General features: G+C 41.6%; 4 protein-coding genes across 4 annotated transcripts in view; 1 reads left to right on the top strand and 3 right to left on the bottom strand.

Moving 5' to 3' along the window:
• Positions 1–1300: 1300 nt before the first annotated feature.
• On the bottom strand, positions 1301–7745 carry trim47 (tripartite motif containing 47; the record flags this gene model as incomplete). The annotated part of the gene is made up of 8 exons (XM_080855530.1): positions 1301–1830; positions 5055–5170; positions 5294–5316; positions 5470–5694; positions 6002–6097; positions 6640–6685; positions 6907–7124; positions 7557–7745. The coding sequence occupies 8 exons, from the start codon at positions 7743–7745 to the stop codon at positions 1301–1303; spliced, it is 1443 nt and encodes a 480-aa protein (XP_080711656.1).
• A 1432-nt stretch (positions 7746–9177) lies between these two features.
• On the bottom strand, positions 9178–12138 carry rbm41 (RNA binding motif protein 41). The gene is made up of 7 exons (XM_080833524.1): positions 12121–12138; positions 11614–11730; positions 11279–11492; positions 10917–11121; positions 9991–10553; positions 9692–9839; positions 9178–9461 (listed from the first exon to the last, which is right to left on the bottom strand). Exons 1-7 carry the CDS (start codon positions 12126–12128, stop codon positions 9298–9300), a joined length of 1419 nt encoding a protein of 472 aa, XP_080689650.1. The 5' UTR covers positions 12129–12138; the 3' UTR covers positions 9178–9297.
• Positions 12139–14362: 2224 nt separating this feature from the next.
• Positions 14363–16172, bottom strand: LOC308370567 (sialidase-3-like; the record flags this gene model as incomplete). Its single annotated transcript, XM_080845234.1, has 3 exons — positions 14363–15304; positions 15466–15733; positions 16168–16172. 3 exons carry the CDS (start codon positions 16170–16172, stop codon positions 14363–14365), a joined length of 1215 nt encoding a protein of 404 aa, XP_080701360.1.
• Positions 16173–17977: 1805 nt separating this feature from the next.
• mcf2b (MCF.2 cell line derived transforming sequence b) overlaps positions 17978–21857 on the top strand; it is a gene marked incomplete at both ends in the record, with an annotated part of 13769 nt that continues 9889 nt past the window's right edge. Inside the window, 7 exons of the mRNA XM_080854942.1 lie at positions 17978–18028; positions 19277–19408; positions 20186–20302; positions 20590–20739; positions 20883–21007; positions 21421–21535; positions 21774–21857. The exon at positions 21774–21857 is cut by the window's right edge and continues 36 nt beyond it. Coding sequence (XP_080711068.1) covers positions 17978–18028; positions 19277–19408; positions 20186–20302; positions 20590–20739; positions 20883–21007; positions 21421–21535; positions 21774–21857 — 774 coding nt within the window. The remainder of the gene's footprint in view (positions 18029–19276; positions 19409–20185; positions 20303–20589; positions 20740–20882; positions 21008–21420; positions 21536–21773) is intronic.

Raw genomic sequence — 21857 nt, 5'->3', positions numbered from 1 at the left:
ATGGCACGACTTGTCCTTGCTTGGTAGTGGCATTTCATTTCGATTTTGTGAAATGACGATACAATTTTGCACTTGTGTGGCTAAGACAGCCTTGAGCTGACAAGACAACACAAGAGCCATCCAAAACATCAGCAAAAACAATACAGCCTCGGATTTACAGTTTAACAAATAACACATTCATCAACAGTTTAACAAATAACTTGGATGCATAATAAATGTATTGGCTGTACACTGTGTACTTTTTAATATATGAGGCCCTCGCTAGATAATCTGTCATACCTACAACTGAGGTCTGGAAAGTATTTCTAGCATAGAAATACATATGATTATGGTTGCTATTACAATAGCTACTACAGAGAATAAGGACATGACACCCAAATCAAAAATGTTGATAAACATGAAATAAGACGTCATACAATTAAATATCATCAGAATTTGGACACACGAACACACAGTGTGCACGTGCACAAACACACACAGGAGTACACACACACCTTGGAAAAAGAGTTGGAAATGGCTTCTTATAATAGTATTGGTGCACCTCTACATAAACGCTTGCATCCTAAAATCATCAATCATTAAGAAACTAAAGATTATTCTAGTGCCTGCACTTCTTACAAAGGTTTATCATGATGTGAATAAAGTCCAAACTAAAAATAAGGAGGCAAAAAATGAAAATACACTGTTGTTTTATGAAGTTATTCACAAGTTGTAACCAGAGTTTTAATTTTTGTTTTGTTTTAAATGAAACAAATTAATAACATAAAATGGGAAGGAATAAAATAAGCTTACATTTAAAATGTGGCAAATAATGTGGCCCACAGGCTATTTACAGTGGAATTTCATTAGGGCATGTGCATATGATTACAGTTACAAAATCTAAATATCGTTCTTAGGGGTAGCCATTTGGTATGGGTTTCCCCATCACACACTGAAAATTCATCTGAAATGAATAGCTAACCATAATAGAAACACCTAAGTCAAATGACTTACTGTTACAGTTAGAATCTGGCAGCATGTCTACCTGACTGTGGCCAAAGGTCCAAAGACCATTGAAATCGTGGCATTCTGGAAACCCAAAGCTCTAGAAAGCAACTGCATCGCGGGCCTCGACAATGCGCAGATCCTAAGAATTCAGCACGGGGCAGCTTTTCACCAGATCGCTCCTCTTACGTAAAAAGGCAAAATAGACACTAGGAGCATCTAAGAGGAGTTGTGTTTTTCTGCCCCGTCTTTATTTACGGTTCTGTTTAGCGCGTTTAACAGGTGTTCGCCCCCGGGTCACCCCCACCCCTCCCCTTCAGTAGTAGTGGCAGATCTGCAGGCGGCTGCCCGGGTCATTTTTCCCCGGACTGAAGAACGGGGACACCGGCTCGTCAAAGTACGCGCTGAAAGTGTAGATGCGTTTCATGGTGACTGCGTCGTAGAAGGACACGCGGCCGCGATCATAGTCCAGGAAGACACCAACGCGTGGCGAGTTCCAGTAGTCAGCCACGGGGATGCGGGCGTCCTCCTCGTTGGCATACAGGCGGTCCTGCAGACACAGGCTCCAGTAGCCGGCCGAGGGCGACAGGTTGACGAAGCCCTTGCGGTTGCTGTACTCGGTGGTGACGCCCAAGTACCAGACGCCCTTGTCGCGCACGTCCACCTCCCAGTAGTGCTGCCCACTGGAGTACTGCGCTGTTGCCAGCACACCGAAGAAGCGTGTGAAGCGCTGCGGCATGTCGGCCTCCTGTGAGCGTGTGCGGCCCTCCTCCACCTTGGTGTCGAAGTCGCTGATGGCCAGACAGGGGTGCGCCGTGTCCAGGTCCAGCGTCAGGTTCTGAGGCACTGAGGCAAAGAAAGAGAGAAAAAGAGATAATCCCTCATATTCTAACGTAGCCTTGTCGTTGGAAAAGGGCAGACAAAGGCAAACATGGGTAACCCGCGAAGACAGACTCTGCACTCACTGTAGTAATGGGGTAGTGGAGCATGAGTTACATTTCTTGACAGACAGTAATAAATACAAAAACACCAGGGAAACCCACTTCTCAAGAATAGGAGACATTTGCCCTGGGTTTACAAAAGTCAAGATAAGTGAAATGATCATCCCTCTAGGGTGAAATAGATGAATGCATACAACTAGCCTCCCAGTATCTACACTCCTGCCACTTTTCCTGGGGGCTATGGCCAAGTACGTGGTTTTGTGACAAACCTGGGCAAATTAACTCAAAGTAAAGGTACACCTCCTAATACACCGCGTTCCACATTATTATGCAAATTGGATTGAAGGGTCATAAACATTCATTTTTTAGTTTTCAATTAAAGTCATGGGTAATATTGTGTCTCAGGGCTAATTGAATGATTGAAATCAATCTCAGACACCTGAGATAATTAGTTTGATAGGTGAGCCAAATCAAAAGAAAACTACTTAAGAAGGATGTTCCACATTATTAAGCAAGCTACATGTTTCAGGCAAAATGTGGAAGAAAAAGGATCTCTCTGCTGCTGAAAAGCGGCAAATAGTGCAATACCTTGGTCAAGGTATCACAACATTGGATATTTCCAAAAGAATTGCGCATGATCATTGGACGGGGAAAATATTTGTCACTGATTCACAGCACAGGTGGGTTCGTTCAGACAAAGGCAAGATAAGGAATATTTCTGCCAAACAAATGCGTAGGGTCAAGAGAGCAGCCACTAAAATGCCATTGAATAGCAGCAAACAGGTGTTTGAAGCCGCTGGTGCCTCTGGAGTCCCACGAACTTCAGGATGTAGGATGCTCAAGAGGTTTGCAAGTGTCCTTAAACCTTATTCGGCCAACCCTCAACTCAGCTCACAAGCAAAAAAGGTTGCAGTGGGCTCAGGTCTACATAAAGACTAACTTTCAAACTGTTTTGTTTGCGGATGAGTGCCGTGCAACCCTTGATGGTCCTGATGGATGGAGTAGTGGATGGTTGGTGAATGGCCACCATGTCCCAACAAGGCTAACACGTCAACAAGGAGGTGGCGGAGTCATGTTTTGGGCCGGAATCATGGGGAGAGAGCTGGTAGGCCCCTTCAGGGTCCCCAACGGTGTGAAAATGACCTCGGCAAAGTATGTAGAGTTTCTGACTGACCACTTTCTTCCGTGGTACAAAAAGAAGAGCCACGCCTTCCATAGCAAAGTCATATTTATGCATGACAATGCACCCCCTCATGCTGCAAAGAATACCTCTGGGGCATTGGCTATAGCAGCCAATGCCCCAGAGGTATTCTTTGCATAAAAGAAGAGAAACTCATGGTGTGGCCCCCATCTTACCCTGACCTTAACCCTATTGAGAACCTTTGGAGCATCATCAAGCAAAAGATCTATGTGGTTGGAAGGCAGTTCACACCCAATCTGGTGCTCTGGGAGGCTATTTGGCATCCTGATAAGACATTGAAGCAGATAACAATCAAAGAACTCATGAGTTCAATGGATGCCAGAATTGTGAAGTTGATATCAAAGATGGGGTCCTATGTTAACATGTAACTTGACCTGTTAAGATGTTTTTGATTAAAACTTTTTTTGATTTCAGTAAATATGGCCTCCTAATGCTGCAAATTTAACAAATGACAATTTTGAGTTCTTTACAACCTATAAAATATCTTGAAACTCTGAGACTTTGAAACTCTGCATAATAATTTGGAACACTGCATTTTGAGTTTTTTATTTTAAAAAAAAATACTGTTATCATTGGGAGGTTTGTTCAATAAAATTTGAATTGTACTCTAAAAGTTGATGACTTGAAAATTATACTGACTGTATGTGCATTACTATTAAGGAAAATCTGAGCAAAGTGTAATTTGCGTAATAATGTGGAACGCGGTGTAGAAAAATCCTATGGTTTTGCTAGAAGAATGAAGCCAAAGGGCTCTTCTATAAGGTTGACCACTTACTGCGAGTTGACTTACCCAGGCTTGTCACTAAACCACATACCAAGGTTTTGGCACTGAAGGAGTCAGAATTTAAGGTTCAGAGTTAATAAACAGATGCCATAGTCAATAATTCAATGTATGTTATACCTAGTTGAAATTGTTACTTCTATATGGAGATGTGTAAAATGTAAAAACTTCTGATGTGTATTCTGGACCTGTCCTGGGTAAGGTGTGAGACAGCTCTCACTTCCTCCCCGGCCAGGTCATAGTATCTGAGGTGCCTCGGCCTCATGAATAGACAGCTTTTGGGTTCTTTGATCATGGCTGGAGATCTTACACCCATCTGCTCTGTGTGAGCAAATGGGTCCTAGACTTCACGGCTCCCAGGTAATAATTTGATACATATTCATGAAGGGATGGAGCAATGGGGTGACACCCCTTGTTTTAGGAAAAAAATTAAGTCCGTATTTTCACAATGGCTGACAGAAGAGAGTTAGGTGAATCCTTCGAGTGATTTCTAAGTCTCTCTCCTCTGGTGCACATCATTGCAAGATTAAACCTGAATATTTGGCTGATCATACCTCAGACTGAGTCTCCGATATATGGTAAAAAAAAATAATACTATCAGGTCCCATACACTTGAATACGCTTCACAATTTGAAAAATATTTATATTGACCACAAAAAGACATATTAATCAATGTACATCTGATGGATGATGAAGTGATGAAATGTAAGATTACATGATGATTACACAACAAAACAGTGTTGAGATTCAAGGTCCATTTTTTGTTGGTAGTGGTTACTACTTTCTGCCACCAGTTAGTACGCATGTGCTGCAATGTTTGAAAATATAGGGTGGGTCTACAGAACCACATAAATAGAAAATAGTGCTTAAGAGATGAACGTTTTCTAGATAATTAACCACTTTTACACAACCACGTGATATCACTTGGTGCAGCTGACCTGATGGAGGAGAGTAGATTCTTCAAATACGAGGCTCCTACTACCACCATAGGTTCCCTCTCTATAGCAAGTTTGGCTACCTCTAAAAGGGAACAACTTCTTTACACACTATGCCTGGATGAGCTACTAATTGTGTATTTTCTTTTTAACGACTGATTTGTCTCAAGTGTAAGACAAACAGTGGAGGATGAGTCTATGCCAACACTCACTTGTATGCAATACATGCATCATCTTCTTCCACATGATGAGCTGGAAGGGTCCTGTGTACTCACTCCAGTCCGGAGGGCAGTTGGTGGCCTGCACAGAGCTGCTTCCTTGGAATGGACTGTGGGGAAACAGAAGAGGTCTCGGTGGATCTTAGGTCAAGCCACTCAAACAGAAGCACTGCAGATGAGGACAAAATGAATTGATTTCTGAAGAGAGTAGGGTTAAAACCACTGATGCCTACCTTGAATACAACTTGCTAACGGTCTGTGGAGGTAAAGACAGAACAAAAAAAGATTTAGAATTTTAAACTCCAAAATAGCGAACATTGACACCTGGCTAAACTAAAAGAAAATATAAAAACTAAAAACAACCAACGTCTCCATCACCAGTACAACCAAAGTAAAGCAACAGACATACCTCAAAGTTAGTGGAATCACTGAGCTGGGTCTGAATGTCTGTGATGGCCTTGTTCACTGACGCCTCCTCGCTCCCCACCAGCTTGAGGTTCTCATCGAGCAGGGCAATGGTGGCCACCTCCTCTGCCTCCAGACTGTCCAGGATATCATCCTTCTCATCCAGGAGAAACTGCACCATAGCCCCCACATCCTCCTCAATCTTCTCCTTTAAGGCTTGTTTCTTCATCTGCATGAGGAACACAAGCAGTTTTAAAGCGTGTCTCAGAAAACTGAGGATTTGTTTGCTTTATCGTGTGTAATGATGTTATTTGTTTGTAAGGCCAAGTACATAGAAAAGAAAAGAAGATGTTAAAAAGTTCACTGGAACTTTAACTAAAAACCACAATACCAGAAAAACAACTTCCCATTTTCTCATGCTGTTGACACATGGTGATAGCAGCCCAGCTTTTAACACCACCAGTCCACAAATTCAAAATGCAGCACAAAAAGCAGACAGAGTGAGCAGACATAACATGTCCTCAGCTGCAGACTACCTTGGCGTCATTCTTGGCCTGCTCGTCAATGGCCTTCACTCGGGAACACATTGACTTCTGCCAGTTCAGCTTGATCAGCCTCATCCTCAGCTCACTCTGCACATAGGGCATGCCACAATACGTCAGACGAAACATTTGACTATTTAACAAAGGAAAAGACAAGCCAGTTTCTACAGTCTTCTTGTAATCGTTATAACAGATAACTGGTGATATGTGAAAGAGATTATTATCAGCTTGTATCTGCTAGTAATGAAGTGAATGTGGAAATATTACAAGTCCACGCTGAAACAGTTACAGCATAGGAAGCACTGAATGCCAAGGCTATTAATTGAATTCCGAGGGGACAAGCCCTGATTCATGGTACGCCTTCACTGTTAATCATCTTGGAAGAATTGAGTAAATGACTGCATACAAATGTAACACAATTAAGTGAAATCCTAACATTTCTGAGATGCACTTGCTAGAACATAGGTCATATTTATTTTGTCTTTTTGTATCATCTGAGGCATGCTAGTCATTGCCAGCTCAGTGTACAGTCAGTAGTCCAAAAGAAGTGTGTATTGCATTATGACGGATCAATCAATTATTTTGAATTTTGAATCTTCAAGTTACTGAATGACATTAAACTGTAAGCCCACCTTCATGTCTTCAATGACTTCTGGTAAAGGCGCCACTTCATGGTGTCTGAAAACAGAAAGAGAACAGAAAAACATGGCAATAGCCATATTAAACAATTATTTAGTATTGTGTTTTTTTTTAATTACCCACACTTTACACAGACAGCAAGATAATCACAACGCAATATGACCTGAAACATGTGTATAGGGATATGCACAGTTTATTTGCTAACCTCTTGACTCGATCCTTCTTCATAGGACAAAGCAAAACAAGGTTCCCATTCTTACCTATGTGCCCTCGACTCTCTGCACACAACGCAGATGGGTTTACGATCGCTGTGGCAATACAACTTCAGTTCTTCATTGTGTCGCTCACATTTTCCATCAATTTTCATGGCCTTTGATGGTGCAGCTGGCTTGACTGTTTTCAGACAGTCAAATTCACTCAATTTGTCGACCAAATTTTTCACCAGGTAATTCTTGGTAAAGCTCATCTTACCAAATACCTATAGATAGAAAACAAAACACAGAGATAACATCACGTTCAATTGTAGACTAAAACAACTAGCACCAACAACAAAACATTTTGTTGACTGTTTTGAATTAAAACGTTCGCCATCTTTAATTTGCTCGACTTTTCCCTGACAAGCTAACACATTACATCAACTTGCTAACTGTAAATACTTTCACACTAGGTTGGTACCTAGCTAATGTTGAATAGGGCACGTCCATCCTGTTGCCGATTATTGTTTCACGACTAGATCAAATAATAATCCAAGTATCTATAGAAAATGGGTCATGTTCAAGCACAAATACACAATATGGAATTTCACTTGGAAACTTTAATTATGGTGCCATCTCATACTGTAGCAAAATGTAACAAGCCAAACGTTACTAGTAGCAGCCAACAGCCTAACATAGCCTCTACCAAAACCTACCATCCGGCACTCAGGGCACTGATAACCAATGTCATCGCCGCCGTTTTCTTCCCAGTGCATTAGGATGCACACACGGCAGAAATTGTGACCACATTTTAAGATCACTGGGTCGTTGAAATAATCCAGGCAGATGGCGCAAAGCAATTCCTTCTGCAGCTCCCCTCTGTGTTTCTCAGCCGCTGAAGCCATGTTTACTGGTCAACGCAGGGTGGAGAGAATGCGGAGCAGCGTGAAACTAGCCTAAATAAACTCGATTGCTGGATGGGAAACGGTACAAATCCAAAGTAAAAGCCCACGATAACAGCAGTAGCGTACCTCCTTTCTTACAGCATTTGGGTCACTCCTCAATTAAGTAATAATAATTTCAAGTCCAATAGACTGATGCTGCAAATGCTGGCTGGGAACACTAAAAATTGTACCCCTCAATATGGGGGTCAAACAGGGGGGCATGTAGGACATGATTCTGAAATCAACAGTGGGGAATTGTTCTCGCGTGGCATCCACAATCTTTCAAGCGTGGGTCCTTTTTACCTTTATAGGCCAAATTGACATTGATACTGCGAAAGTTGTTAGGCTGGAGAAACTATAAATTGTACCCCCTCAATATAGGGGTCAAATCTTTTTATTATAGGGCGTAGATAGAACATGATTCATTAGTTTGCGGCATTCATTAGTTCCCTCTGCAGCTCCCCGTGTTTCTCAAGCATGTCTATGGCTGTAGCCATGTTCACAGGGTGGAGAGAATGCTGAGCGTCGTGAAACTGGCCTAAATAAACTCGATTGCTGGATGGGAAACGGTAAAAATTCAAAGTAAAAGCCCATGAATACTGCAGTATTACAGCCCGAACGAAACGATTCTACTTAGATTGAATCCATAATACAAGTGTTTGAACATTTCATTATCTAAAAACATATGTAAGCCTAATACATCGCCTTTATTTCAACCATGTTAGCCTAGGTTTTATTTATATGCGTTAGTGTGGTATATCAAACCACAACAATTTTACAATTTTTCAGAGAAATGTCTCACCTTTGGCGTACCTCCTTTCTTACGACACTTGTGTCACTCCACAATGAAGTAAAAATAAATACTCACATATTTATATTCCCAGTGGCATGGAATAATAATAACAAGTCCAATAGACTGATGCTGCCAAAGCTGTTAGGCTGGGAAAGGTGAATCTTTTGAGACTTCTGTTTGTGTGTGTTCATGGTTCGAAACATCAGTGATGTTTTGTTTAACCTGAAATAACCTTTAGCCATATGGGAAAATAAGACACTGACTCTTTTCTTTTTGGCCTCTCAGCTACCTGTAGCATATAGTTCACCTGCCCTGGTTGACCACTGAGAGGTAAATCATCCATTTTCCCCATCACATAAGAGAAGAAGCATCTTGAGTGCCCCTGGATTGGCCAGAAGTTCAAAAAGCCACCATGTGTCAACAGCCTTTGTACCTGAACATGAGACAGGTGTATGAAAGAAATACTCAAGATGCTACATTAGTAGCACCAGTGTCCAAGTTGTTAAAAACACTTTTTTAAATAAAATTAATTTTTCAAGTACAATAAAAAAGCAATACTTGTTAAAAAGGTAAACCAAAGATATAAATGATGCTTATGATTATACACATTTTATACATGGAACATACAGGATAGGGTTGCTATTCCCTTGTTCCAGTTCCATAAAGTAAATCAATCAATATGTCTGCTACCAGTCATATCGGAGCATCTGGTTTGATAACTTATTTCTTGTTCAAGTTGTTTATGTTGGGCTGCTCCTTAGAGTCTTGTAACTTTCTGTCCGCCTTACAATCCTTCTTTTCTCTGCCAAACTCAATCACCAGTGGCTTGTCCAGAAGCCGATAGCCATGCAGGAGTCCCAAAGCTGCTTGTGCACTGCCCTTATCTTAAAAATTGTCACAAAACAAGAAGAAGAAAAAAAATGGATAAAAAAGTTGGTGAAAATAGACAAATATAATTTTTTTTATACATAAGAAACACATTTTTTATTTTACAAAGCCATCACAGCTTTACAGTTGCCAGCTGGTGTAGTTGATATGTCCGTTCACTGAATTCCCACCCCAACGTTTGTAAAAGTACATGTGTTGCCAATGAGCACACGAGCTCCGCCCTCACCTGAGAGGGAGATGAAGGCCTGTCCCTTCAGCCTTCCTGTGAGGAGGCGGTAGAGAATGGGCGGCCGGTCGGGGTGCTGGAACCGGGAGAAAATGGACACAAGCTGTGCCACGGTCGCCCGTGGACTAAGGTTCTTCACACACAGCACCTACAGGAATAAGATAAACAACACAAAAGGTCCAAGCAATGTAACCGATGGATCAGGGTGATAACATTTTAATTATGCTTAATATTAATGGCACATTTCAAAAACGTCATTCATTGACCAGGTGCACATTTTTGCAATTGTTGACACTAACATTAGATGGCTCTCCTGGCTGGTAGTTCTGGAAGCGAGGAATGCTTCTGATTCCCTCGTCTGTTTCCTTGTTCTTTAGGATATCTTCCTCAGGGATAAGCTCCACTTGGCCAGTGACTGTCATTGGCCCATTGAGTTGTGACCCGGTATTTGTTGGAGAAAGCAAAGCACCAATTGACTGGCTCACATCCATTCTCTTGTTTAAAGCGGAGACCTGGTTTGTCTTTTTGTTGTCCTGATTGTGTGGCTGGCTGGCTGAACTGTTCTGAATATATAATGATTGGTCTGCACATCTATCCGTCACATCCACCCACAAAGAACAGGACTCCTGGCTGCTGTGTGGAGGTGGTTGGTCTCTCTTGTCAACAGACCCATGCGACGAGATGTTATTAGAAGACTGAGAGTTGCTGCTGTTTGAGACCGGACAGTGGTCTTCCGTTGTGCTTTTGTGACTTGTTGGTTTGGCCGGCTCTTCTTTTCCTGCCTCCTTTAGGAAGTCCTTATAAAGCATTGCCATGGTGTCTGGTACTGAAGACCCTGGCTGGTCAGACTCTGTCTCCTCCTCTGTGTGGTACAGAACATCCGTTACCATAAGAACATACATAATGTTCAACATTTTCACTATTTTGGCACTCTTATTCACATGTCCTTTAAACATAAAACTGTGTTTTTGCCACTATGCCACCACCTTATTTTTTCGGAATTCTGTAACCAATTGTACAAGGACAAAGCAGTGCAAATATTAACTATGTTAAGAACTCAAGAAATAATTCTGTAATAGTTTTATATAGTGTAAACACTTGATTTTACAGACATGGGAAAGTCAAGGAGCCAGAGAATTCTCAAAGAACTCATTATCATCCAAAAAAAGTATGGAAATGAAATTAAACCCAAAGCATTTCAAAGATAGGGTGAGAACATAAACACCTTGATGGTAGAGGGCAGTGAGGAATCCCTGTCGATCACTGCCTCGGAATAGTGCCCGTTCAATCTCCATCTCTCTCCGTGAGAGCGGCCGGCTGGCGGACAGACGCTGAGGGCGGGCCAGAAGACGGTCACGGGCGTCAATCTTCTCTTGGATGACTTGGAGCCGCTCACACCTCGCTGCAGGATCCACACACACCCCTCGGACCTGGATGAATTACATATGCACAGGTGCAAATGCATATGCATGTGCACACACAAACAACCTATTTATCATACAGTACATATCAACTTTTACGCGTATAACACACTTTTACCTTTATGTCATTATCGTGTCAAATTACCAGTGTCACCACAAGTGTCACCTTTTCAGATGCTGAAGAAGCTGCCTCAGGTATGTCCCTGTTCTTCCACAGCTTAATCTCGGCATCAGTGAGCCCCAGGTCTCTCAAGTTGGCCAGCTCCATCTCTTTGCCTTGCAGGGCTTGGAACTGTGACAGGCTCTTCACTCCTGCTGCCTGCTCCCCAAAGGGTTTGTAGAAAGCAGCTGGAGCAAAGCATTGCTTCTTAGAAAGGCAGCTGAGAGATGCAAGAACACAAAGACAGAAGACAAAATAACCTTTATTATGTTTAAGAGAGAGAAATCATGACATAAAATTGCTTGCGGACAGCAGTTTGTGCATTTAACAACTGAACTTACCGATCGATGTCGACACCCGTGTCGAGTTGTTGAAGGAGCAGGCTGTGGAGTTGCCTCTGCCCCTCAGTCTCCTGCTCCTCGGGTATAGGGGCATCGTCGCAATCGTGACGAGTCACACTTCAAACCGTAACGTGTAAAACAATGAGTACGTTGAATGATGAACTAACTAGTTTACATGCATGTGGTGCGGGTAAATATCTGCTAGGTTATCTGTCAAAAAATGTCGTTAAACAATATGATACGAGTGAGAGTGGTGTTGGTAAAAGGATATAGCCTGGTGACACCAGCCTACGTAAATGGAATCACAGGCTGGTAATGGCCAGGCTAAAAAGGATATGCCCAAGCCTGTAATTCGGACGTTCATAAATGTAAACATTATTCAAATGTAGTTGTAATAACTAGCTAGCCGATTATGTAAAACATTTGTCATAATAATAATCAATGTAATGTATTATAATAGCTTTGGAAGAATAAATTAAAAGACAAAACCAAACAATTCTTGCCTACCGCTTCATTGCAGCCCGCGGTCCGCCAAACCAAAACAAACGTGTTTCCTGTTTCAAAGGATTATGGGAAGAGTTAGCCTGTCTGGAATATGTAGTTTATTAACTCTTGCCCTACCAATCCATTTTAACAGGTTGGCAATACATTTCAAAAGAAAAATGCTAAATTGTTTATGCCACAAAGATACAAAACATGAAATTAAAAACGTTAGGAAAAAAAGCTAAATTACTTGTGGTTTCAAAAGTAGCCTAATTATACTTGAGAGAGAGGGTGAATCAAGTTACTTAATTTGGGATCTTTTCTTTTGTATACCCTTTAAGTCAGGGGTCTCAAACTCAGGCCCGGGGGCCAATTCCAGCCCCCCAAGCGATTTCACCCGGCCCGCCAAGTTCGATTGATTAAAAAAAACGAGAGAAGAAGTTCAATTGATTTAAATGGGCCACCCCAACGTTAACCGTAAAATCCGGCCCCCCAATGACCAGACTGGACACTTATCCGCCCCAGAATAATTAGAGTTTGAGACCCCTGCTTTAAGTGGACATTTTCATATGATAATGGCTTATATGGCTTATCTTCCCGATATTCCCAAACTGAACTGGACATACAGTATGGCTAAATTCAAACAAATTAATTCCAGGCAAATTCATAGGCAAATTTTCCCTTGGAAAACTATCAGTAATCTTCTAAAAGATGACGTCATCACACTCACACTATGACTCTGCATAGTTGTATTTATTGTGACATCGGATATGAGCACTAATACAACCAGAGAATAACAACAACAAAAAAACGTTTTCAGCCCATATACATTGTTTTCTAAGCGTTTGAATGTGGAGTATGAGTAATCTAATTAAATGTTTTTGCTGACATGCTTAACATGCAATGGAGAGTGTAAATTATTACAAGCCAGCTGAGGCTTGTTGTCGTGAGATTTACAAAGACTGATCAAACTTTTTCAGGTTTTTATGATAAAAACCAGTGAGTCAACAACAACAGCTAAACATCAAGCAAGCGTAACCTAAGACAGAGCAAGACAGCTAACAAGTTATTACTGACTTGTCCAACAGAAATGCCAGCCCGGCATCTTACTTGCTTGGTTACTTGATTTACTCTTATAGCTAGCGCATGGGTCTAGTTGTTGTCGCGTGAGGTGGTGCCATAAAGCATTACATAGTTCTCGCCAGAGGTCCCGCGCCCTTTACCCCAAAGTTACACAGTTCAATACCAGGCGCACCAGGCATGCTGTGACAGTGACACAGATGCCATTCTACATATAACAAGTCAGTGTACCACCAAATTGAGGTTGAAGCTGTTATTTTAAGGTCTAATTGTTGCATGTTACTTTAGTCTAGTCTAGTTGCACAGTCTTTACTACCTGAGAACTCACACATGGGGTGAGAGAGCTGGTGCCCTCTGGAGGAAGTTCTATTTCAGAACACTCAGGAACTTCCAGGGACAGGGAGTCAAAATTAAATTCCTTCTAAACTAACAATGTATTTAGTTCAAGGAGCAGGAAAGAAAAAAACAGTACTGTGTGATCTTGTGTGTTTTCTATGTATTGTATTTTATAAAGATGATTTAAGACATCTATCCTTAAACCAGGTCCTGAAATATTCAGAATAAAGTCTTGTTGTTGTTTTCAGTGAACATGTAGGTTTAAAAGAAAATACCTTTATGTGAGCTTTGAGGTGGACTACGTCTGTAGCAACACACCTTCAAGACATTAAGAATCACATGTTAACAAAGACTATTTAGTATTCTTTATTTCATCAAGACATAACATCCAGCATTGATATTCAGAATTGGGATAACCTTATTGTTGGAGCTACAATCAAAGTGAAAAATAACACCTTATTTGATTCTTTCACAGGTAAAATCATCATCATATGTGAAGGAGTGCAAGAGAGGTGTGTTTCCAAGTGTACTTATAATTACATTTAGATTTCATTGAATATAAATCCAGTAAGTTAACAGCAGACATAACTCTCATTAGAACTCCAGCAGACATAACTCTCATTTGAACTCCATTAAAGAAAATCTGTGCATATTTGAATAACAACAGCCTTTACAATCTGTGCATATTTGAATAACAACAGCCTATAAAATCTGATTGAGTTAAACTAACAGTGTTATAATATCTTCTCTTCCAGATTGATCATTTTGCAGCCTCTGCCATTCTTGCAGAGAAGACTTTATATCAGTAGAAAATGTAAAAAAAAAAAAAAAAAAAAGAAACATATATTTCTCAGGTTTCCAGGATATTTCTGAGATCATACAGGCAACAGGCAATCTCCTCAAGTTCACTCTCCTCACCACATTCCATGAGACAGGCGAATACATCTTTGTCCTCACAGTAAGCCAGATCTGTGTAGCCACTGGGGCCCTGGTGAATGATCCAGGGCTCCTCCCACTTGGACGTACGCAGAGGAGAACGGTTCAAGTAAACACCAAGATCCCTTCTTTTTCTCCTATCAGTCGGGTGAGTGTACAACAACCACATCCCCTCACCGCTCACCTCTGACGCATATTTTGGTACCTTCAAAGCAACTACACTACCTTGACATCCATGAGGCTGCTCCACTAGGTTGCGGGCAAGATGGGCCCGAGTAAAGTCTACACCATTGTCCTCACTTAAAGCCTCTACTCTGTGGCCACTGGTGTTACGGGCATTGCAATACAGATAACTTCTACCTTCATGGTCCATGACTTCAGCCATTTCACACTCACATGACTTCATCTGCATCCTTGTTCCTACCTGCCATGTCTTACCACAATCATCGCTGTAGAAAGAGAACGCATAAGGCTGGACTGAGCATGGCAGAGGATAACAGAAACATTTGTGGTGAATGTAAAACACATAAGCTGGAATGATGAGCCTTCCGCTCTTTGTTTGAATGCCATGCCCTGGTCCGACCGCGAAGGTCGCCCACTGTCGAATGCTCTTCCCAATCACACTCTCCGTCAGGTCTTTCACATCACTCCAACTCTGGCCGTAATCAGAGCTGGTGACATAACAGAGGCGAGCCCTGTTCTTGCCCGTGCATATCTGATTGTGCTCTGTGGTTTTCTTCAAGACACAGATGAAAAACAAAAACAGAGTCTGAGTGTTCTTTTCGAAGACAGGACATGGGTTCATGGTGCGGTGCTCCGGAAGGCATGCGGTCTTCAAGTCCTGGATTGGTAACCACTGAGAGAGATATAGAAAGAATTCTTGATGACTCATTAGTTCAACAATTTTCAAACAGAAACAGCAAGTCTCATAACCACCATTCAAAAGCTAGCATACTCGGATAGGCACAGTTACAGTGACAAAATCAGGATAATGTAAAGCAAATAAAAAGACATTACCTCAATAGTTGTGTTGTCCACTGTACCTCTTCTCATTACGAGAAGCTTTGCATCATGGTCACAAGAGGAGGTGCGCTTCTCTGCAAAGGCCAAAAATGTCTGTTTTTCGCTGATGTAAATAAGAGCTGGGATCCTATATGTTATTCCCGGTGGCTCATTCCGTTTAAACACAACTGTCTTTCCCACGGGGTCCCCCCTCCAAGACCTGTGCCCTGATGATGTGCTGTTGCCCATTGATCCGTCGATGTTCCACAACCTCGCAGAAAACCTTTCATGTGACTGAAGTTATGTGATCCTCTGTTTTAATGAGGATAAATGTCAACGACGAAAACTCAAATAAGCCTCGGGCTACGGTATCATGTACGTACAAACGTTTCAAATTAGCAAGATATGCAGCAGGAGAAAGTATAGTAGCCTACTATGTTTAACGCCCGGCTAACCCGAATACGCTCTGTGCTATTTTTTAATTGGCACTGATGAAAGCAGAAGCAAACGAATGCGGCACTCAGGTGGACAAAGCTACCAATGTTGTCCCCCGTCTGTCATGTGCTCTTGCCAAATATAGGCTATAGGCTAATATACATCCACTGTTCAGTTCTTCCTATGGTAGCTTTTCCGCAACCGAAACTGCTGTGTTCATAATGGAACACAGAAACGTAAATTACACTGCACGACAGGTTTAAACAACATTTTACAGCCTACCGCATAATATGCGACGATGTAGTTTCAGATAGGAGAAAACTGGCTACCTCTATTCATCACACAGTTGACTTGAGTTGGTCTCAAAATTTACATGCATGCCATTGCACGCCGGTTAGCATGCATTTTCTCAGTACGTGTCTCCACACTCCAGTGCAGTCAAGTAGCCTACATTTGAGCAGCGACTGCATCTGAAATCTTTGACAAAATGCCAAATCGCGGAAATGAAGACTGTGTAGCACTGTGGGTAATGTAGTTTTCTAAATTCTTTAGTTGCCCGTGACTGCCCACTTCAGGTGCATGTTCATTCACCTTTTGAAGAACAGCCTAAATATGCGGCATTTCAGTTTATTTCTTAATGCTTTAACACTGAAAACAGTGATTCTTGAAGCACTGTCTCTAAAACCATTAACTTTTGTAGCCATTGTATTTACCAAATGTGCCATAGGCACATAGGGAATGCACGTTCTCTGATTTACTCTTGGTTTGTAATTTCATACCACACTTTTTGCAAAACTGTAAATACAATTCACTGCTTCAGTTAGTTTGCATTAAAACAATACATTTTTAGACAAACTGCAAACACTTTTAGATTGCAAACACTTCCAGCTCATGACAACATCGCATGTTCTAGCACAAATGTTCTCTTCATCTGCGCTTTTTTTGTTTGTTTCAGGAGTGTAGGTGTTTCCCCTTATTTGTATTGATAGTGTATTGTGTTCAGACTACTCGCCCATGTTTAACACATTGGGATATCTGTGTGTATGTCTGTGTTGAAATTAGACTTTTTTGCACACACACAGAACTGTGTGCATATAGGCTGTATGCACACAGTTCTGTGTGTGTGTGCAAAAAAAGTCTAATTTCAAGCAAAGAATGAAATATTAACTTTTTGTGAAAAGCGTGCCTACTTTTATAACCAGGATAGTCTTACGTGGTTCTGCACTATTGTTTTTAGGCTTGTAGTTATAACTGTTCTTCTACAAAGTATTTGTCTCATAGGCCTACAAGGACATAGATTCACTATAGCAACTCAAGAGAACGTCAATTGCATAAAACTGACTCCCTCCAACATACTATTGGATAGTATTCGATCGAACACTTAAATTAAGTGTGGTCGCCCACACCCGAATGTACAATTAATGCTGTAGCTTAGCCCTCGTTGAGTGAAACGTTAAAGACAGATAATCGGTATTTTAGTGAAGTAGGCCTTAAACCTGTAAGTGTTTGCCCCACGTGCTCGTTGCTCATTTATCGTAAATAGACTTAACCTATCACACGTGGCATTTTTTTTTTTTTTGAAAGAACAGAAAATCGGTAGATTATTTAGCCTGTGTAGCCTGTTCAAATTATGTCGTGTTCAAATTAACATATCAGTCTTCTTATTGAACACGCTCCCCGAACAACCATACAATAAGTAACGTCATTCTCTTCTCTCCTACCCAATTTCGACCGCTGTCCAAGGTCCCGTAATGTAGCCTAATTTACTTCACGATTCACCTCATCCTATTAAATTGAGTGAGTAGGCTATAACCTATCTTCTAGACATAGATGGCTCTTGGGAGCAGTTTAATAAAGAAATAGCGTAAAACGCATATAGTTAGCACTTTGAATTGTTGTCTAATGGGAAGATAATCTGATGCCGTGTAGGTGTTGCAGACAGCACTGCCGCCACTTCTGAAAGCACTGCAGTGCCGACGCTGCGGATGCTCTCTGACGCGGATAGTCCCATGGACAAACTGATGGAGGGAGGGAAGTTGAAAGGCAAGGGAAAGGGGTGAAATATCCCCTCGAAAGGCCGAATTCTAAAATAATGGCGGAAGCCAATCCACTTCGGGGATTTCCTCGAATCCGAAGGACTGCGGTGAGTTGCAAGTGTTAATACTGCCGCGGTGGAAGGGCGTCTCAGAGTTTTCTTTGGGTTGGGAAGCTGCCTAATTCTGCAGCACTTAGTGACTGCCGATAGCATGGGTAATTTCATTTAGTTGCTGTAGCGCGTGTCGAGCTGGCACTGTGGGGCAAGACATCCCAGACATTCAAAATGGTATAAGCATGAAGAATGTAGATTTGTGTTCGAATTTAAAGTATTTGTTTTCGCTGATTTGCTGAAACGTATCATTGCACCCAAAGGAGGGCTTGTACGGGGCAGGTGGATGACGCAAAGGGTGAAGTGTAGTGCAAAGTGTGACATTCAGCGGGTACAATGTACGGCTGTGTTTTGGGTCACACACTAGCCTATTTATACCTGACAATATCACGGTATGCACAGGCGGAGTAACGTTAATGTATAGATCAATTACTTTTTTTTTTTTTTTTACAAAAACCTTCGGGTATTTATTTTAGTATTCTGTGATTCAGCTATCCTGCATTCCATCAGATGCATGGTTTTACGTCCATAATGGCATGTAATTGCTTAAAATTACGGTAGGCTACTGGCTGCAAAGAGGGTATGAAATATTTATCAAGATGTGTATCTCAAGTAACTCTCTCCTGGTTGGTGTCCATTTAAAACTCAATATGAGAGCTTTACTGATCCGGAGTCAAGCATAGTTTCACTGACAGTTAGAGAGGAAAAGCCAGAGAGTTGCTGTTGCGCTTCATTGATCCTGTGTCCATGTTGAAAGAGGCTCAGCAGGACAAATCCAGTCAGTAGTAGGAACAGTTTGGCTGAAATTCTGTTAAGAGACAACAGAGGAGAGTTTTTCACTAACAGAGAGGGACGGCAGAGATAATCAGATGCAGTCTTTGCAGGAACTTAATTGCTGTTTACTGTTTGGTTAAATGTGCAACCCAAAGTTTTTAGAGGTAAAGTTCAGATTATTTTGAAGCTGTTAAACCATAAGTAGATCTTTATCTGGGCACTTAAGTTAAAGATACATGTAAACATGATATTGCAACCAGTATTCAGCCATGTAAGTGGAATCCTCTAACACTGCATTGTTCGATCAATACCTCTGTACATATACTTCTCTGATTATATTTCCCTCTGTCTCTCTGTCTGTCTGTCTGTCTGTCTGTCTGTCTGTCTGTCTGTCTGTCTGTCTGTCTGTCTGTCTGTCCATCTGTCCGTCTGTCCATCTGTCCGTCTGTCTGTCTGCACACTCTCTCTCAGGCCTCTATCCCAGGTAACCTCCACCTGATCTTGGTGCTGAGGCCTACTAGTCTCCTACAGCGCACCACCCCCTCTGGCAGCACTGACATTGGCTTCCGCTTCAGTCAGGATGATTTCGTCCTCAAGATGCCTGTAAGACTAAGGGGCCCTGTTGGATTGTGTGTGTAGGTTTGTGTAGTTTTTAGTGGCACCTATAAGCAGAATTCGAGTATAGTATTCATAATTATTTTTTGTATTAGTAGCCTATATATAATCACCTGATGCCACTAAAAACTGCACACTGTACCTTTAAATAGATAACTATGGTATTATTTGTATCATTGAAATGTGTATGAAACATGCATTCACTGAAAATAACACACATAAGCACACACATTAGGTAAAAATATCAACAGAATAATAATACTGAAGTAAAACAACACTAAAAGTAACACTATGGAGTTTCTGGAGCCGCCAGCTAGGGGGCTACTTTCGGCTGGACTTTTCAGTTACTTATTTGCTGTCTTGCTTTGTCTTGTGTTCCACTTGCATGATGTTTGACTGTGTTAGGAAAGTTGTTGACTCGCTAGTTTGTCATAAACAAAGTACACGCTTGGACATTGATGCTAGTAATTAGCGCTCTCGCGTCGGCTACTTTGTAATGTTATTGTGATAGATATGTTGGCTAGCTTGCCAACAACTTTCCTAACACAGTCAAACATCAAGCAAGTGCGACACAAGACAAAGCAAGACAGCAAATAAGTTACTGAATAGTCCAGCCGAAAGAAGACCCCTAGCTGGCGGCTCCAGAAACTCCATAGTGTTACTTAAAATCAAGGTATTAATGGTAGTCACAGCCTTTCACACGGTTCATATAAATGAATCCATCCATTATAGAGCTTATGACTTATTTTCCTTTTGTCCATTGAGGTCATCGGACTCAGCTCTGTCAGTGACCTTCTCCACTACCTTGATGAGCACCACCTTGCATCTGACTTTGATGGAAAACTGGATTATTGCCATAGTGACTGGTTTGTTTTAAAAACGGTAAACATTCTTTCATTTTATATTTGAGATGTTAAACTGATAGCTGAGGGAGAAACTGGTGCCTCAAACATTTTAGCTCAGAAATTCTATGACAAAACATTTAACAAGAAGACGATATCTTCAAATTCATTGTATGCCCTCCATTACAAGCTACACAGAATGCAACTTACGTACAGGCTTTCCCTTGCTTACACATGATGACTAGACAAGTTCATCCCCGTAATAACACTGTGTCTGAAGTAGTTACAGGGTTGTTTAATTTCGGCATCTTATGGATATCTCTGCAGGCTATTGAGAGCTTTGCAGTTACAGTAAAGGAGATAGCCCAGCTGCTGCAGGCCTTTGGCACAGAGCTGGCTGAAATCAAGCTTCCAGATGAGGCCAATGCCATCGAGTACCTCCTCACCGCTCACACAGACAAGTACCGCCAGATGAAGGTAGGATTCACTCATTAAAAACTCCACTTTGTGAATCTATCGCATTCAAAGAAGTATGTGTCTTCTACCAGATTTTCTAATTTTGCATGAAATACGCATTTTAATATCAATAACCTAGTGAAATTGACAATTGCAATTAACAGGATGAGATCAGGTCTGTCATCAAAGAGGGTCGCCAGTTGCAGACCAATCTGGAGGCCTCCAAGCCACCAGAGGGCAATGCTGCAGAGGAACAAGATGCTGAGCAGGACAGGGGTACGGTGCAAAGGTATGGGGATGCAGTAAGAGACCTCAGCTTTGACCAGGTGACAGCACAGTACCGGTTGCTGGGTGTACAATAAGCTAGTTTTTTATTTTAAGTGTGCCACACTGGAGTGAACATTTAATATTAAGTAAAATTTGCATTGGCCTTTTTCGAGAGTTTTCCCCTAGAATGTAATTTGTGCTCTTAAGGAAATATAGTTGCTTTACCGATTTAATACAAAAAAGTACAAATGCTACGCCCCAGTCAGCAATGTTTGACTTCCAAAATGAGCCAGTAGACCCTCTCAGAGAGAGTGACAGGATAATCAATTTACAAATATCTGAAGTGCACTTCTTTGTGAAGGAAGTCTTTTGTCTGTGACTGCTGAGCTAGGGAGGACTCATTAATTGTCTGGAGTCTCTCTCCTCCTCCTGCAGACTCTTGGCACAGCTGCGGGACATGGAGATGGCCTTTGATGAATTCTTCGAGAAGCACCACCTGAAGCTGCAGCAGTACCTTCAACTGTTAAGATACGAGCAAAGCTTTCACGAAGTATGTTGTAGGCATGAGATGAAAATGCTGCCATATGGTATTAGTTTTGTTCAGTCTTCTTAGATAGACAGATGTACTCAGCAGAGATCCTTTGAACGTTTGACAATTAACATGCTGTCTCTGTTTTCATCTCTAGTTTGTTGTCATGAGTTCCATCTCTGCTACCTTGGAGTTCTATAACATGATGTCACGTACAGTAGTTAACATCTGGATCTTGTCACGCTTGTGTGTTTATCAGATGATGCTGGTGCTGGAGCAGCTCTATAGTCAGGAGAGGGCCATTCCATCTGTGGGTGTGACAGTGGGCCAGGCGGAGCAGCTG

This window comes from Sprattus sprattus (genome assembly GCF_963457725.1).
Source record: "Sprattus sprattus genome assembly, chromosome: 1".
NCBI classification, from domain to species: domain Eukaryota; kingdom Metazoa; phylum Chordata; class Actinopteri; order Clupeiformes; family Clupeidae; genus Sprattus; species Sprattus sprattus.
This window is presented reverse-complemented; position numbering and strand designations above follow the sequence as displayed.